We start from the raw sequence: 17,837 nt of genomic DNA on the forward strand, positions 1-17,837 counted from the left end.
GCAATGAGTTCAATTCAAATAATGGTACATATTTACCACTCTATTTTTGTCAGCGTTCCGGACTTTACGAATTTATGGTACCGAATGATTTATACTCAGCAATTTTATCAAAAGTTTTGACATTTTTAAAGAATGCGTTCGCGTGCACGAACAAGTGAGAAGGGTTCTTTTTTCTCCATTTCCGATGTCGACATGACTCACGTGTTTTTTTTTCTCTTTCAATTGTACGTAATTTTTATTGCTCGATTATAGTAGGCTTCGAATAAATATTGGAAAGGTTGCCGATGCCGAATTTTCTAAACGCAAGTGCATTGCCTCACATCGCAAATTGCCACCAAACGACACTGAGTATTTGGAATGTTTATTATTATTTTATGAGTCAATTCTTCGAGGCTGACAAATCTTTCTCATTGTTTCAAAGCGACGCTATGACTAAAATTTCGCTAAAACTCGATACAGCGGCTAACCGATTCATCGACCCATCACAAAGACATAAATCATGATTTATAAATCATGCTTCAGAGTCAACGATTTTTCGATTTTAGTAATTATAAAAGCGTTATAATTGATGATTTTTCGCGAGGCGCCGTTGTCTCTGTCTTGTGAATTGTGACGAACGGCTTCCGGAATGACCACGAATTTTTGTTCGTTGGCAACCGATCAAACGTCACGGGAGAATTTCGTTCAAAATTGGCTCCGAAAAAGCTTACCTCTTATCTTGCTCCCCTCTTTTTTCTCAGTGCCTCTCTCTCTCTTTCTCGCTCCCTCCCGTTTTTTACGAGGTTTTCCGTGTCTCACTGTTTCTCTTCCCACCTTCTCACACGTGGTGCACACAGTTCAAATATTCCGTGTTTGTGGGTGCTCCGGACTTCGCGATCTTTTCAGTGCGGCAAAATTTACCGGACCATGTGAGAGTCATAGAGAGGGGGAAAGTTTTTGACGGAGCTTCCATATAAAAAGACGATGGTCCTCGAAGATACCTTATTCACGGGACGCGCGTCGTTCACGCGCCACACAATTTTAGCACCATTGCAAAGAAAAAATTGAACGCGCCAATAACATAAACCATTGGAAACCCGTTCGTTTACCGATAAATCTTTACCGGCTCGTGCGCGCTCCAATTAACTCGTGATTTATTCCATTTCGTACAAATTGAAACAGTATTTTTACCATTTTCGTTGTCTATCTATTTTTATCAGATATACGTCCAACGAATTTTCTTTTGTAAAACCTAACACTGTAAACTCCGTGCAAACATGTCTTCGGCAATGTTCGTAAGTAAAATTAATTTGAGCAATAAATCATGAATATTTGTGTGGCTCATCGATCACTTTCAATCGATAAGAAATCCAATGATTCTCTGAAACATTAATAATTCTAATGTCAAAATATCTTTAGCGTCGAGCCGTGTCAATAGAAGTTCTGAAGCCCTGTCAGGTGATAATAAGTTTGACGTATTTTCGACTTGACTGTACGGATCAATTAATTCTTTCGAATTCTCTCTCTCTCTCTCTCTCCCTCATCTTTACTTCAGTCATCTGTTACGATACATTCTTACGACTTTCTTTTCAATTTTCCAACCTCTTTTTTTTGGCTATTCATTTCCCCTGTGCGTCTAATCGGCTGTCGATATCTGAACGAAACGAATTTAGTATTGCAGAGTTTTTTTTTCGTATTTTTATGACGCGACGAAGAAATGTCTTTATAAGCATTACCGCGAAATGAGTTACGTCTTCAGATGAAAAGCTCGTTACTTTTTGTCACTCTGCCACCGCGGTGTCGTTTATGGTCAGGGCCACAGTCCGATGTCCCGCCGACAACATTGGAAACTTTCCAAATTATTTCGGATTCTTTTTTGTGTGGTCCAATAAGTATGAAACAACTTTCAAGAGCTCGTTCTTTCTCTTTCTCTTTCTTCATCTCTTACTTTTACCTCACTACGCCGTAGATCGAATTAACATAGCTTCGCAAGTTGCATCCGTTGACCGCGAGCTTCGCTGTTGCATTAACCATTCGAGAACTGACAGCCCATCTGATAAACGCAATTGTCATTGTCGTCTTCGCAATTTCTCAGTCGTCGCGAATATTGCACGGCTGTGCAACATCTCGTGCCTTTGTGATCGTACGATTTCCTCGCGCACACTCGGCGATTATTATTCTGGTTTGTTCGTTGTTTCTGTTAATTTAACAACTATTCAAAGTTTGATATTTCATTCTTAAAGTGCTGGATATTTTGAGCAACTGAACCATCTGCTCAAGCTATCTGAACTATGGGTCAAGTACTGACAGTGAATTGACTCGAGAATCATTCGATAACAATGTGGATTCAGTTTGATTTTGTTATTAGACGTTGGATTGAGTAACTAAATCTCGTCAGGCGATGAAGAACCGTAATTGGCTCACCTCGATTCTCCCAATACTCTGCTTTCTTCCTCTCGCCTTCTTCTTATCTTCCACCCTGTCTCTCTGCGAAACCAGGAAGTTAAAATTATCGACAGACTTATATCATCGCGAATTAGAGAAGCCCCGACAGTTTTCCAAGCCACGTTGCTTTTTTATACTCGTGATCACGGTTACGCTTGCGTTCTCATAACGAGACGAAACGTCGTGTCTAAACTCCGGTGTATAGTTCGGCCCGTGTTGTGACATTTTTAGTCTGGTTCATAGTCGCAGCTGAAACGTTGCAAGAGAATATTGACGAGTGCGTTGAAATAGATATGCCGTGACATTTCCATTTTATTCAACGATTCCTTATCGTTCATTTTACATAACCTTGTGCAATTGTCCAGAATAAATTTCAATTTTGAAAGAGTTAAATTTTAACAAATGTTATTACAATTACTGGAGTTTTACAATTACACAGTAATCGAGCAGAGTCGCATCGATTAATCCGAAGATTACGACATTCTTCTATCCTCTCGAACATTTATAAAATTTTACCCTTATTCTGCAGGCATCGTTTTTATATTCACTGTCACAATGTTCTCGGTGTTTTGTTTTCAGGCCTTCAATACATACTAAATTGAATTATGTCTTACATTACGTAATTGATATTTGTTTTGCAGTGTTCCCTGGGTGATAAAGTGGCGATGTTCAATCAACACGCGAGCAAGCACATGGACGGCCAATCGAAAAATCCCTTCACCAGTGGTCTAAACCTTGAAAAACCAAAGTTTTCAAAAGAGGAATACGGAAAGTGAGTTTTATACAAGGCTCGTACGCATTCTCTTTTTGAGGGCGAGAGAATATTCGAAAAACATAAATAAAAATGATTTCTCTTCGTTCTTGAATTGTTGCGATCCTTTTTAGGCCAGCAGCTGGTTCTCTCTCAGACATTCGCGGTCGCAAAGCAACTGCTCATGTTCTCAAAGAAATTCTCGAACTGTGCGACATCATTCATCAGAACGGTACACCTTGTAAAGACCAACCGGAAATAACAGCTATAAGATTCGGTGACCTCTTCAATATTTACGTTGCCATCAGCGACAAATGCGTGGGCTTGCTGCTCCGAGCGAGGAGACAAAAACTGCTCGATTTCGAGGGCGAATGTTTGTTCCAGGTACGAAATATTTTTTGTTACGATTCATTTGTAGAAATAGGAGTTTGTCATCGATTCAATGACAATCTCTGTTATGCTATACGGCCAGCTACAATCTCATGGAAACGCAAAATATCTTTTGAATGATTGTATATTCAATGCTTATTTTTTCTACAAATTACAGAGGAGGGACGACGACGTGCCAATATTCCTCGTCAAACCGATCGGTGAAATCCGACAAAACTTCAAAGAACGAATTGAAGAATTGAAAAAAGATCTGCCGAAATATTGAACTCGTGCCTAAAATTATACGAAAGCGCCATTCACTTCAGCCTTTAAGTAAAGTTTGATGTTTCGTGCACGAAGAACTTTTTGCCCATGCGAAGCATTCGAATGGTGACTGACGACCCTTCCAAGAATCTTGTTGATTCAATGTACAAATCATCATCACTTATCATTTTCCGATCTACAAATAGCATGAAGAAAAAAAACACGTTAAGAATCGAAATTGTATTATATTGAAAAAAAATAGATGTCAGCAGTTTCTAGAGTTTGATAAAAGCAATGATGCAAGTATGTAAAAGTTTGTACGTTGCGTGACTGAAGTCGAGAGCATGTAAGAACGAATGGTAATTAAATTTAGGTTGATTCAAAGAAAGAAGAGAAAAAAGCCAAACAATTGATGTAAATATTGCGATACAAGTTACGTAATGAATGTGATATATGTATAGATGTATTAGTAGTAAAGAAATTTTCATAAAAAGTTTCTTCCTAACTTATTTCCTCGTTTACCTTACAATCCAACTTTCAAAATTGATATATACTCAGCAAGAAAAATTGAATGCATTACAATCCATTCCTTTCAACAATGAGCTGTATTATTGAATCTTGTTTCGAATTGCTTACTGGGGCACCGTAACCCATCGATTAATGATCCACTTTCACAATCATTTTTTTGAAAAATGATTGTTCCCAATAGGGATGTAACGGAAGACTCCCAAAGAAGGGAATCAAAGAGTCAATCTATTGCATAAAAAGAAAAAATATACTTTTTCGAACATCGATCGAGCATTTTTACAAATGCAGCAAACGCCCGCTTATATATATATCTCTCTCTCTCTCTCCCTCTTTTTGTTATAATATTAGTATTACTACTATTATAATTCTCACATAGTTACTTTCCTTCATGCGTTCCTTTATTCTTGCTAGTATGATTACAGTATGATTATCTTAAGTTGTATGAAATTGTTATTCGCTTTTCTATTGCTTCATAGACATTGTCTAAGGCATAATAAACTAATCAATCAATCAATCAATCTTTCTAAAAAAAAAACACTATATTTGCTTATATAATTAAAATATGAATTCACAGTTGTTTGTACATTCCTCGTGTTTGCAAGGAAAAGTCGCATTTTGATCGCGATTCTCATGAAAAGAATATCAATTTTGTACCACACAACAATTGAAAAATTATATAGAAATTTCATACTTTGGTGTCGAAAATGAGAGCTTGTACGAGCATCATTTTTAAAGATACGCCAAACGAATACAAAGGAAACTTAAAATTACGCTTTACCGATAGATTCTTTAGGTATGAGAAAATTACTTCCAAATTAGTATTAGGTTGTTAACCCTTTTAAGGGGTGAATAGATCTGAAAATACGAATGGATTCCTGTAATATATTTTTATCACTGAGAGGGATTTTTTTCTGAATCGCGGGGAGTAGTATAGTTAGGCTGACTCCGCCTCATGTAGGAATTTACCGTACCGACCGTCGGTAAAGTATACTCTCTGTTCTAACCCAAACGGTCGGTAATAAAGATGGTCGCACTAACCCAAACAAACCCAAACAGGTTATCGAAGTGAGCTCTAACCCGAACAACCTCAAACAGGTCATCGAACTAAGCTCTAACCCAAACAAACCCGAACATGCCATCGAACTGGGATCAAACCCAAACAGACCATTGAACTGCGACCAAACCCAAACACTTCAAAGCTCGCGCGCTGGATAGTTCGCGCAAATGCCGATAGGTGGCGATTCGGGTAGTGGGGATCTCGTGTGCGGAGCCTCGGCTGGCCGAGCATATAAGGCAGTGAGTAGCGCTTGGATTTCAGAGAATTTCCGGAGTTTACAATGGTAAGCCTATCACAAAATAATTTTCTCATGTACCTTTTTTGGTGACACGACATAATATCACACGATAAAATATCACCGCGACAGAATATCACACGACAAAATATCACCGCGACAAATTATCATACGACTAAATATCACTGGGATATAAAATATCCCGCAACAAAAAATTACAATGACTATTTATCGAAGCCAGGCATGAATTTTTCAAATCGATTGATGTTTGACACAGTATATACGTGTGAGTGGTGTGTATAAGACAATGGATAACGAACACAATACAACATTGTGTGTGTGTGTGTGTGTTTATGCGCGTTTGTGTGCGTGCGGATGAGTGTTTGTGTCTGTGTATGCGTGCGTGCGTGTGTGTATTTGTACGCGTTTGTGTGTGTATTTGTGTTTGGGTATGTCGCGTCAGTGTGTGTGCGCGTGTTTGTGTTTATGTGTGTTCGCGTCAGTGTGCGTGCGTGTTTGTGTTTGTATTTGGGTGTGTTTGTGTTTGTGTGTGTTTGTATTTATGTGTGTTCGTGTTTGTGTGTGTAGTTTGTGTTGATGTGTGTGTTTGCGCACGTGCGTGTGTTTTTGCGCGCGCGCGTGTGTGTGTGTGTATTTATGTGTATTTGTGTGTCCGTGTTTTTATTTTTAGTCGTGTGATATTTTGTCGTGTCATATTTTGTTGCTGTAATATTTTGTCGTGTGATCTAATGTCATGGAACCACCTTTTTTATAATCCTCATCTTTTGCAGGTGTACAGCAACGTGTGTCTGTGTGGAGGGCATGGGTGGGAGCCCCGCAAAAGCTGGCAGCGGGAGGTCCAGTACTTGCCGCTGGAAGCAGGGGTCCCACTCATGCCCTCCACACAGACATACGTTATTGTACACCTGCAAAAGATGAGGATCATAAAAAAAGTACATGAGAGAATTATTTTGGGATAGACATACCATTGTAAGCTCCGGAAATTCTCTAAAATCCAAGCGCTACTACTGCCTTATAAGCTCGACCAGCCGAGGCTCCGCACACGAGATCTCCACTACCCAAATCGTCATCTATCGGCATTTGCGCGAACTATCCAGCGCGCGAGCTTTGAAGTGTTTGGATTTGATCTCAGTTCAATGGTCTGTTTGGGTTTGATCCCAGTTCAATGACCTGTTTGGGTTTGAGCTCAGTTTGATGATCCGTTTGAGTTAGAGGGGTCATCCTTTTTTACCGATGTTTGGGTTTGTTTGGGTTAGAATGGTCATCCTTTTTTCAACGACGTTTGGGTTTGTTTGGGATAGAGCAGGGAATCTACTTTGCCGACGGTCGGTAATGTAGATTCCTACATGAGGCGGAGTCGGCTTAGCTATACTACTGCGGGGAATATTTTCATCGGTAGAAAACCATGAAAACACATAAAAATATTTTTCAGGTACTAACTTCAGAAGCTTGCAAATAATAGGTGCTCGAAATATGAATCAGCTTTACTAACACCATTGAAAAAAATATTCAGTCAAAAAAAATCTTTTTTGAGATTATCTTTGTTAAAATCGAATTTTATTTTTATCGTTTCAATGTTGCTCCCATTCAATAACTCATCCCCCTATTTAAAAATGATTCGCGTTGTATACACATAAAAAAAAACAGTACAATAAAGTCCGAGAACGCGTAGTTATGAGGAAAAAAAACACACCGATGAATCGTTTTAAGTTAATCGCATAATTTATATAGATATATATGTATATCTTTGTATATACATTCACTTTACAACGCGCATTTTCCGTTTACACATTATTATAGCTTCATTAGGTTTCAAGAGTTTCAACAGTCACAACATACCATGACAGTATCAAAGTAAAAAACTAATTAGGAGCACAACAGAGAATGATCTCTTCGCACATGATTGTTCGGATTGTACACAACGAAGATTATCGGTAAGCCGTGTTGAAACAAATAGAATTCACTTCATTTTTATATGATTCATATTCTTTCGGAGATGGTCAAGATTATGGGATCATGTAGGATTAATATATAATCGAGCGATATAAAGTTTTACGATCGATTCATTCGGCAATCTTGAAGTTGATTGTGTAGTTATTTTTCTTCTCTTTAAAGATTATTTAAATCGGCAGTAGTAGTAGTTTATTTCATCATAATATACGATAATTTTTCTCGCGTTAGCCAAAATTAAATACTTTTTTTTCGCCTTTATCAGTTTGATTGACCATCAAGTTTTTTGGAATTTTATTCGACGAAAATTAACGATTTCGCTTGACGAAATTGATGTTTAAATTGCAATAATATTAATTCAAATATGCAATAACGAAAAACATTTCTTTTCTCTACTGCGGCTATTTGGAATTTGCTTCGTAAATGTACATCCATTTACTAGCTGCACGATAAATGATTATTGGAAACTTCGAGGAAGTAGAATAAAACGAACAAATCAATGAGATCATCTCGAAATTTATAGCATTTTCCCGTTGTTCAGGCCTTGTTACATTCCTGAACGATACGGATCCCTTTAATAATTAGCGGGGTTCGTGGTGCGATAAGAGCGCGTTCGCTTATATTTATCATCATTCTTTGCTCAATAAATAAATAGTACATGTAACGTTTTTGTTCAGGATAATTTTTCATGCTTTTTTAAACATGTGATGTACGTTTTTGAATCAGTTATAGTGCTCGATCAAAGAATTTTTCGTATCTGACAAGTTTTTCTTAGTCGATGTACATAGGACAGAGTAGAAATGCTTGTTTTTCGTAAACACTCGTGGTAATTAATCTACGTTGTGAAATATGCTCGTGGATTGTATTCTATAATTATACGTGTTTTCTATTCCATTCACGAATCCTATTTTATTCACAGGATTCATATTTTCCAGATATTCCACGCAAAGAGGCCAATAACGTCGAGATCAATATTCCTTTTATTCATGAAATGTTGCAAAACACTTGTTCACGTGAATCAATAAATATATATAAAATTTCAGCATATGAAACTTCGCATAATGTCACATTTTCAGTTCATAAAAAAAAAAAAAAACAATTGGAGAGATGAACGGAATTGCTCGCCTTTAGCGTCGTTCGTCCATATTTTGATGGCTGAAATATAAAAATTAAACAACTCTTGTATTTGAATCTCATGTTAATTGATTGAAAAATTATTCAGATCGATCAATATAATTACATCCATTGATTTAGAAATTATGTTTGGTTTTCATATTCCATGTTTTATACGAGAGCGCCCGATTAACCAATTTAAAGTTCAACATTCTTTGTCCAGCAGAAAACCAGGTTGAGATTTAGCTTAAATTATAACAATAGTGATCAACATAAAATCGAATAAATTGACGAGCATTCGATATGGAATATCCGAAGAACATTTTTTGATGACTGGACAAAGCATATTCTACGTGAACGCTAACGAATTATCTTCATCATTCCCTTGAGGTTTGAAGTAGAAAATAAGTACCTTCGTCAAGATTCAATAGAGTATCAAATATAACGCATCGAAATCATGTTTTTTTTTTTCGTATGATGCGTCGTTAACAAATTAATCCTCGTTACACTTGCACGCTTACGTTAATGCAACATTTTTTCCCCCTTCGTGTCAAAAAAAAAGATAAATAACCACAAGCGCATTCTTATGATGACATACGCAAGAGTGATTTTTTTTTATTCGTACATCAAGAAAAATTCGATTATAAAAAACCTTCGACTGAATCTTTGACTGAAATAGCTGTGAATATTTGTTCCCACAAATTTATAATTTTATATACTTAAGAGAAGAGACCTGCATGTGTTCAAATGGAAATATTTAAGTCGGGAAAACGAAGGACAGTTGTACTGTAAATTCATGAGTTTTGTAATAAATCAAGAGACCCATATATATATATATTTATATATATATTTTTTATCTACGAAAGGAAACGCGCGATTATCGTGATCTCGTATTTGCTAATCGCATATAATGTTATATTTACACCATTTTCGATTGAAAAAAAAAAAACAAAAAATTATTATTACGACGAAATTCGCTTTCAAACTAATTCGTTTTTCTCAGGATCCAGGGTAGAAATTGGACATACATCGCACTTAGCAATTATTAATTCTCCTGTGTTTTTTATCGCTAAGAAGTATTATATTTATGGCTTTTACGGACTTGGGATAAAATGTATCCTTCGAGGTTCTCCATTAAATGGAATGATTTTTTTTCTATATATAGGGATCCATCTATATATTTATATATATATATTTTTTATAGTGTAGGAATAATAATTATCATGTCGTGATATCGTGTATATAATATTCTCTATATAATCTTTGCGCAATTTATAAAAAGCTTCTCCTACCTCAAACAATGTTGTCTACTGGCATAAATCAACGGTCGATTAAAATACATATTTATATAGATCATAAAATTCACAATGTTAGATTTAACTTTGTTTCGCTCGCTCTCCCTCTGGAATCCTTTCTCTCTCTCTCTCTCTTTCTCGGTCATTCATCGGGTCTTTTTCTGCCTACCGCGTCTACCTTACAACCAAACATAACACCAATTTAATTTCTCTTTTAAAATCAATTTTATACTGGTTGTTTCGTTTTTATTATCGTTATCGTTTTTTCCGTTGTTAACGTTAATATTATCATTGTTATTATTATCAATATCGTTATAATAACGCAACTTTGTTCGTATTAGTCAGTCTTGGTATATTACATTAAATAACATTTAGGTGCGTTTTAGCTTGCTTACGATTCGCTCAAAAACGTATCTCCTTGCGTATTCGATCGTTCACGACCTTCGCGTTGTGCCGTCAACTTAATTTGCTCATTTATATTTATATTCAACACTTTTTCTTTTCAGAAGTTTTGTTTTTTTTTCGAACTCTTAAAATCCGTACGTATATGCATCCGACACTGTATTGTCGTGGAGACTTTCACTTAAAAATATATTATTGTCTTTTAAAGGGAAACTCAGTTCACTCGAGTTTTCCTGTATTTTCATTTTCTTCTGTCCTTAGGCATGAACATCAAGAATTTTCGTTTTTTCCGTAAAACACTCTCGATGGGAGGGGCAGTATTCTTCGTTTGAGTTTGAAAACTCACGAAATATGACACAATTTTATCATTTCCTATTCGTTGTCCTCCTTTTTGGGAAATTAAGGTGCTTCTTCTTTTCTTATTTAGCGAAAGAAACAAACTCTTTTTTAATCAGTGATTCGTTTCAATACAAGGTAACATCAGGGGACATATATTTATATATCGTCCTTTTCATTCACTCGACGAGTATTTTATTTACCGCAGCGCTATTATTACCTCTTATTGTTGCTGTATGTATCAATAATTATTATCATATATTACCAGTGATATGTATGCATAAATATGTGTTCGTGTAGATATATATAAATATTTTATATATACGCATCACTGGCATCACTTGTAGAATAAACAATGTCAATAAATTTCCTTCTCTTCACGTTGGTATTACATTTCGTTAACTGGCAACGTCATAGGCTTGTCTCGTTGTTAATGAAGTTGATGTACCGAGTGATCTTGTCAATGAACTTGGAAAGGACGACATTATCGGGGTCGATAACGTTGGTATTACTACTTGGTATCATACATCGTTGTCGTGACAAAAATCTATCTTTCGCCTTGTCAAAGGTAACCGACGTTTGTCGACGATGAAGTCGGTAACGCAGGCTTTGATACCACGATGACCGGGCTTCCCGCCAACAAATAATTTTCCATTAGTCATCAGAAGTGTCGTTTCGGTCGTTATTTTGACGGGTGACTCGTCATCGATCTGCACGATCGTTGCTCGTCTCCTTCGAAATGCTTTCACATGATGAAATACACCGTCGTCAATTTTTTCCTGTAAAACGAATGTTGCTTTGAACGAAGTGTAATCTTTTTTCTTATTAAAGTTGGGACATGTAACAAACAAGCGTATGGAAAGTAATAATGACTTTTTGACGCAACAATGAAGACTTCTCTCTTAAACATTTGACGGCAATTATATATTCTGTCGAGTCATCACTATATTTTTGAATCACGTTTCACGTTCCCGGTAAGTAGCTAAGTAACGTTTTTGTAACGACACTTCCAAAGAAAAATATTGAAAATAATTGTAACAAAATAAACGATAGAGCTTGGAAAATTATCGTATCGAGTAATAAATCAAATGATAATTGTTGCCTAATTTTTAGAGGATTTTTATGATTGGTATCACCCGAAATCGAAGGGATTCGTGAAATATTCAATGAATCAGGACTCACCCTGCTTTTTAATGAGATCTGTTCACTTTTGCTTTTATAGGTGAGAACCACATGGCCCTCGTGCAACGATAGTACGAGATGTTCGACTTTTCCCCTACCCATCCAGGCTATTAAACCTTCGGGGTGAGTCGTACGTATTCTTAGTTCAAATTTGTTCGATTGTTGTCCTCTGCGTCTATACGGATGAACGGAAACAATTGTTCGATGATATATCTTAATAGTGATAAAAGTTTCAATAACTTTATAAAAAATTACACGCAGCGATGATTTTCTAAGGGAACGGGAGATCTTCTAATGTATGAGTTACTTTGAAAAAGTAAAAAAAAAAAAAAAAACAGTCAAATTTCGTTAGTAACTTACTCAGCGTAGTCATAATTTTCATACTCGAAGTCGAGATCTTCCTCGAAGTCGTAGTCGGGGTAGGTCTCGTCAACGTACTCAGAGAGGGTAGTGTTAGTAGCAAGGGTAGTGTTAGCACTATAGAAAAGTAATTGAAATATAGTGAAATAAATTAGTAACTACTTTTTTTTAAGGAATCAAATTTAAGGGAAAATCAATTGCATGTTACAGTTTTAGATTCGAATATGTTGATCATATTCAACGTGTATACACGTTATTTTCCGAAGCTGAAAACGGTAACTATTAGAATTAGAAAGTTTGATTCAATATCTTGTTTTGATGGTTTTCACCAAACAACCATTCCCTAATTGCGTGTGTATAATAACGTTTAACTATATATAACGCGAGAAAATTCTAAAAAAGAAACTAAAATCAGAGGTAAACAATGGTTTGACATTTGGCTTTTGAGTGCAACTCGTTCATTCACTAGGAACTATTGAATAAATACTAATTGCGAGAAGGAATTTATAATTGAAAGAGGACGTACCTTCTGCCAAATCGATGTTTGAACTGTAAATAATTGTCACCATCGAATCGTACTGGTCTCTCGGATATTTCTCCACCAGAAACATCGTAGCCCATAACTGAGTTTGATTCAATAACAAAAAAAATCATAAAAATGCGATAAATACCATTTTAAATGGCGGTATTGTTTGATCATTGAATATGCAATAAGAGAATGATGAACGAAATGCTTACAGAACTCGCAATGAAGGCCGTTGTAACTGCTGGCACACTTGCAGAGATAGCTATTCAATAGTGGCAGACAAACGCCACCGTTGTGACATGGATTCTCATTGCTAGGACAGGGTAAACCATCGTAAATCTCAGTATTGTGTTGGGTCACGTTTACTGCAAGATTTTGATACGTCTTCCCGTTGACCATCAATCGTTGTACAGCACCATCCAATCCAGTCCAGGCACCAGCTAAACGATGAACTTCTCTCCAATGTCTGTTTCGAAAAAATCGTTTTGATAAATTACAGTCGTCGAGTCGAGTCCCACTTGAAATTTATATTTGGAATAACGTTTAATGGATATGTATATGAAATTTGACAATTGAAACGTAACGGAATCTGACTATGGAGCTTCGGGAATGAGGGAATTTCCTGTTAAGCAAACGATAGCATAGTGCTATGATGAATCGATGGTTATGAGGTTTAGGAACGAAACAGTCGAATTTCCCTTCAAATTAATGAGAGTTCGAAACCTACAGGAGTGAGGGTACGTAAATCTCAGACAAAAAATCGGCAGATTCATTCTTTCCTAGCTAATTTAATTTGCATCGCATTGAATTTGAACGCTCGAACAAAAGTTGCCGCTGTTTTGAACGACGCATTTGATTGCAACTGCATAAAAATGGCATCTGATTAATATGGGACTCGTAAAGGATCTCGTAATAATTTATATAAATCACTTCACTCTATTTGATAGATTAACCGAAAATGTAATAAAGACAACTCGAAACTATGGTGTACAAGAAGATGAATTATGGAATCATAGAAGCGAAAAAATGGTGTATAATGGGGTGGAGGAATAAATAGGAAAATAGAAAACTGTAAAGACTCACTTGACACCTCCAATGTAGAGTGGCATTTCTAGATTAAGCTCTGTGAGTGGATTCCCTGAAAATCCTCGAGCAATCGTACCGTCGTCCAATTGCAATAGACCCTCCCGGCCCAATCTGCTTATTCTAACGCAATGCCACGTATCGAGAGTTACCGTATCGGGGGATGATATATTGGCTATGCCACTGCCAAGGTTGAATCGGAATTCCAATTTACCTCGTACCATATTTAAGCTTATAAAATCACCTCGACCGCTGCTCAATTGCCCATTATACAGTAACAGTCCGTCATTGGAACGACTCAAAAACCATAGTTCGATGGAAAAAGCTTTTGCCACGCCGTCGAGGCAGGGTAACTCGAGGAAACCATCACCGGTTAATTCGGGAACAAGTAACTCGGTCAGCTCAGAATCCACTGCAAATTAGAGATGGATATTTACTGTATTTTGTTGTTCATCAAAGCAAACGTAGGTCTGACCACTAATGACATTTCATTACAAAAGTCATCAACAATGGTGAGATTATTCATCGTTAAAAGTCTCGAAGTTTCGATTTTTGATGAAATTTCGATGGAGTAGTAGTAGAATACTTACGAATTTCGCAATGTTCACCTGCTCTGCCAGGTGGACACTTGCAAACATAGCCACCTTGTGGCAAAATGTCGCAGGTTGCACCACCTTGACAGGCATTATCCATGCAAGGGTCCAACGATTCCTCGCAATTTTTTCCGGTATATTGAGGTGGACAGATGCACTTGTATTCAGGTGGTTCGTACTTAGTAACCGCGTAATTATCACTGTCATAGCCAGATTCATAATCAAGCTCATACTCATAATCGCAATTTGAACCGGTGCATCGTAACTTTGATGACATCGTCGTATTCTTTTTCTTCGATCTTTTATGTTTTTGTTCATACGTCGTACAATGTGGACCTTTGCATCTTACGATATTCATCCCTCCAATTTTATGTTTACCATTATTATTGGTCCCTTTTCTTTTGCCCTTGACTCTCAGTGGGCTAATTTTACACTCACGTCCATTGCACAAATCATCTTCGAAAATCGGCGAACATGTGGCTCCGTTTTGACATGGTAGAGCTGCGCATGCGTTGTCATTACATTCTCTGATTCTGTAAGTCTCAAGAATTTCTTTGTGTTTTCCCATGTGAAGGTCCACCGTGACTCGGTCGATCTTCAACTTTCGAATACAACCGAGAAAACCGTGACTGGTCCCGATATTCTCGTACAGTCTGAAAATAAATTGGTCTTGGATTCGTTTATTGTTTCACAACGTTTTTACGTTCGAATAATATCATCATCCTCCGTGCACGGTGCACCATTTTTCCCTGCAATTAGAAGTTGTTTGTTGTTATCAGCACCACATATAATCGACAAACCTGGTGTAATTAGTAGGTACATTTCCAATAAATGTGTCCTGATTGAGATCCAACGATTTCAGCATTCCCTGACTTTGACCGGCAATGTCGTCACCGTCGTTAAATATTAAAACTCCGTCTTTATGATATCTTTTCGCAACGATCCGATGATAATTTTTCATCGTCACTTTTTCTGGTGACGTTAAAATAACTGGACCATTTCCAAGATTGTATCGGAACTGGACGAATCTGATAGAAAAATAATGCGACGATTTTAGCAAAACATTACCAATGTTTCTTCCCATTAATTGCGAAATCGAATTTTTTTCTTTTTATTTTGAAGACTGACCCATCGATTATGGCAAGCGATACGAAATCCCCTGTTCCATCGTTCTTCTGTTGATTATACAGAATAATTCCGTTGTCCGCGTACGTTTTGAATTCAACTTCGATGTTGAATTTGTGATAAGCTTTCAGTCGAGACATACGAACGTAACTCTTTCCATCGAATGAAGGTACCTCGTAGTCTCTCTTGTTTATTTCCTCGTCGCAAAGGAGCCCCGTATAATTCGGTCGACATATGCAGGCGAAAGTCGAACTTGGCAAATCGATACAGGTCGACGACTTGTGACACGGGTAAGAGAGGCACGCTTTGAATTCCTCGATCGGTGTCACCGAATCGTAATTTGCTAAAAAACGAAATAAATGTTAATGTTCAAAACGTCATATGATCTTGTGAAATTGATTAAAAAAGAGGAACTTTGTAAAAACTTTATGTTTCAATTATTCTGGGGCGATTAAGAAAACTTTTCCTTCAGCTATTTCCTCTAGCTGCCGAATGAAAAATCTTAGGTCGTTTCATGGCTTTATCGTCGTTTTGTGAGCACACAGCTTTATCATGGTATATTAAATTCTGCATCTCAGAATGTCAATATTTCTTTACTCCCAGTCAATTTGTATGATGGACGGGAAAATATTCGAGACTCCAATTTTCTATCATCCTTGATACGTTGTTCAGTGGAGGAGAAATTTCGTGACAATATTTACCGAAACATTCTTGTCTGTCGCTTGTCTCGGCGAATCCCTCGGAACATATACATCCACCGTTGATACATTCGCTATTTTGTATAGTGCAATCTTTGTCCTCGTTACACAAATCACCGAGAAGTGCTGTGACAACCCGTATGGTAGCGGGGGTTGGTCGCGAAGCTGCTGCTATTCCTGCGATGCAGGAGATACAATAAAACGACTTTGTACAATGAAAACTATGATCTTATCGATTTAATAGTCATTTTCATCACAATCTACGATTATTCAGTTGCGCATCCGTTAATCATCATGAGTTTTACATGAACACAATCTATAGATGCGAATGATCCAGTATGCGAAACACAATCTCAACTAATCGATTCAACTTATTCGAGTTTATCAATCAATGCACTATAATCATTCCGTTGAATAATTCTTCCAAATTCTTATTTATTTGAATTTCGATTTTCTTCTTTAATCTTTAAAGAACAGGTTTGGTCGAAATATCGACCACTTGTTTGCTCGGGCAACTCCACTTGAAAAATTAGATTGGAAGGTTCATTAAACCATACTAAACTACTACTGAATGTCGGATTTCATTCAATGAGTACGAACAATATTCTCCTTTGAATTGAATTAACCGCTCTGAAGGAAATGAAAGCTTTCGAAAGTTCAATAATTCATGAAGATGTTGAATGTTGGACTGCGGTGACATGAAAATAACGAAGTTTTCTAACCGAATATTGAATCGATTAATGAATTGATCGATTATACGTGCTTTGATTATGTTCGATGGTGTTATTACCGTGCTTGAGATTATCACGATCGATGGTAATGGTTTCTTGTTGTGCACGATGGGTGTAATAGTAACGTGGATCGGGTTCAGGACCCAAAAGATGCCTCGTTGATTTAGATAATGGTGATATAGCTGCGGCTGGCTGAGTATACTGAACCGCGGTGAATCTCTTTACTGGGAAATCCGTGTTAACCGTAGAATCGTCTGTAAGCGTTTTTCTTGGTATTTATCAATTTCTTAACGTTCAATTTTTCATATTTTCTAACGTTTCAGCAATTCACAGATCATTGTACTGACATTGACCACGTGTACCGACGGTACCGACGGTACATTGTCAGTTTCAAAGCTGGCAGAATCGAGAAATGCAATTGAGTTGGCATGAATGTTGGAATTTTTTAAACTGGATTCGTAGTGCATAACGTATTAATCGTTAAATCATAATACCCACATACTTTTTCCTACAATCTTTTATCTACCGAACAAACGTGACATTTCATATGGGAACGAAACGGTTTTCTACTCTGTTTGGATTCAACATGACATTCATTTAATTATTTTCTCAATTCTTTGGATACATCTAATTCAACGAACGTGTTCTAGTGACTGGGTGCTTCCACTGCAGTCATGGACGAATGGTTCATTTACGATTGAGCATTATTGAGCCCTATCGAAATATATGAATACAATCCATTGAGTTTCGATGCTTTTGTCAGCTTTATTCATTATGCCGTTTCTGGTGAGAGG

At 36.9% G+C, this 17,837-nt stretch overlaps 2 protein-coding genes across 5 annotated transcripts in view; one reads left to right on the forward strand and one right to left on the reverse strand.

Annotated features, from left to right (window-relative positions):
* Positions 1 to 963: 963 nt before the first annotated feature.
* LOC122413225 (actin-binding Rho-activating protein-like) lies at positions 964 to 4,301 on the forward strand. 2 transcript variants are annotated; one of them, XM_043423424.1, is made up of 4 exons: positions 964 to 1,274; positions 3,066 to 3,196; positions 3,310 to 3,559; positions 3,723 to 4,301. In XM_043423424.1, the coding sequence occupies exons 1-4, from the start codon at positions 1,257 to 1,259 to the stop codon at positions 3,828 to 3,830; spliced, it is 507 nt and encodes a 168-aa protein (XP_043279359.1). In that variant the 5' UTR covers positions 964 to 1,256; the 3' UTR covers positions 3,831 to 4,301. The 2 variants fall into 2 exon arrangements, with proteins under 2 accessions (XP_043279359.1, XP_043279368.1); XM_043423433.1 differs by lacking the exon at positions 964 to 1,274 and adding an exon at positions 2,544 to 2,701.
* A 3,048-nt stretch (positions 4,302 to 7,349) lies between these two features.
* Positions 7,350 to 17,837, reverse strand: part of LOC122417151 (agrin-like) — a 351,440-nt gene continuing 340,952 nt past the window's right edge. Inside the window, exons 18-28 of one of the 3 annotated variants that reach the window (XM_043430457.1) lie at positions 17,103 to 17,297; positions 16,316 to 16,480; positions 15,618 to 15,957; positions 15,290 to 15,517; positions 14,487 to 15,142; positions 13,897 to 14,308; positions 13,026 to 13,279; positions 12,814 to 12,910; positions 12,288 to 12,404; positions 11,928 to 12,102; positions 7,350 to 11,524 (exon numbers count right to left, since the gene is read on the reverse strand). In XM_043430457.1, coding sequence (XP_043286392.1) covers positions 11,267 to 11,524; positions 11,928 to 12,102; positions 12,288 to 12,404; positions 12,814 to 12,910; positions 13,026 to 13,279; positions 13,897 to 14,308; positions 14,487 to 15,142; positions 15,290 to 15,517; positions 15,618 to 15,957; positions 16,316 to 16,480; positions 17,103 to 17,297 — 2,897 coding nt within the window. In that variant the 3' untranslated portion in view covers positions 7,350 to 11,266. Of the gene's footprint in view, positions 11,525 to 11,927; positions 12,103 to 12,287; positions 12,405 to 12,813; positions 12,911 to 13,025; positions 13,280 to 13,896; positions 14,309 to 14,486; positions 15,143 to 15,289; positions 15,518 to 15,617; positions 15,958 to 16,315; positions 16,490 to 17,102; positions 17,298 to 17,837 lie in introns of all 3 variants that reach the window. The other 2 variants (XM_043430448.1, XM_043430466.1) reach the window with 2 other exon arrangements.

This window comes from Venturia canescens, chromosome 1 (genome assembly GCF_019457755.1).
Source record: "Venturia canescens isolate UGA chromosome 1, ASM1945775v1, whole genome shotgun sequence".
In the NCBI taxonomy this organism is placed as follows: domain Eukaryota; kingdom Metazoa; phylum Arthropoda; class Insecta; order Hymenoptera; family Ichneumonidae; genus Venturia; species Venturia canescens.

What these genes read in the sequence shown, in the direction of transcription:
- LOC122413225 (XM_043423424.1), top strand. An exon ending in TCAAAAGAGGAATACGGAAA is followed by an intron (nt 3,197 to 3,309) that starts GTGAGTTTTATA and finishes GATCCTTTTTAG; the next exon opens with GCCAGCAGCTGGTTCTCTCT. An exon ending in AGGGCGAATGTTTGTTCCAG is followed by an intron (nt 3,560 to 3,722) that starts GTACGAAATATT and finishes TACAAATTACAG; the next exon opens with AGGAGGGACGACGACGTGCC.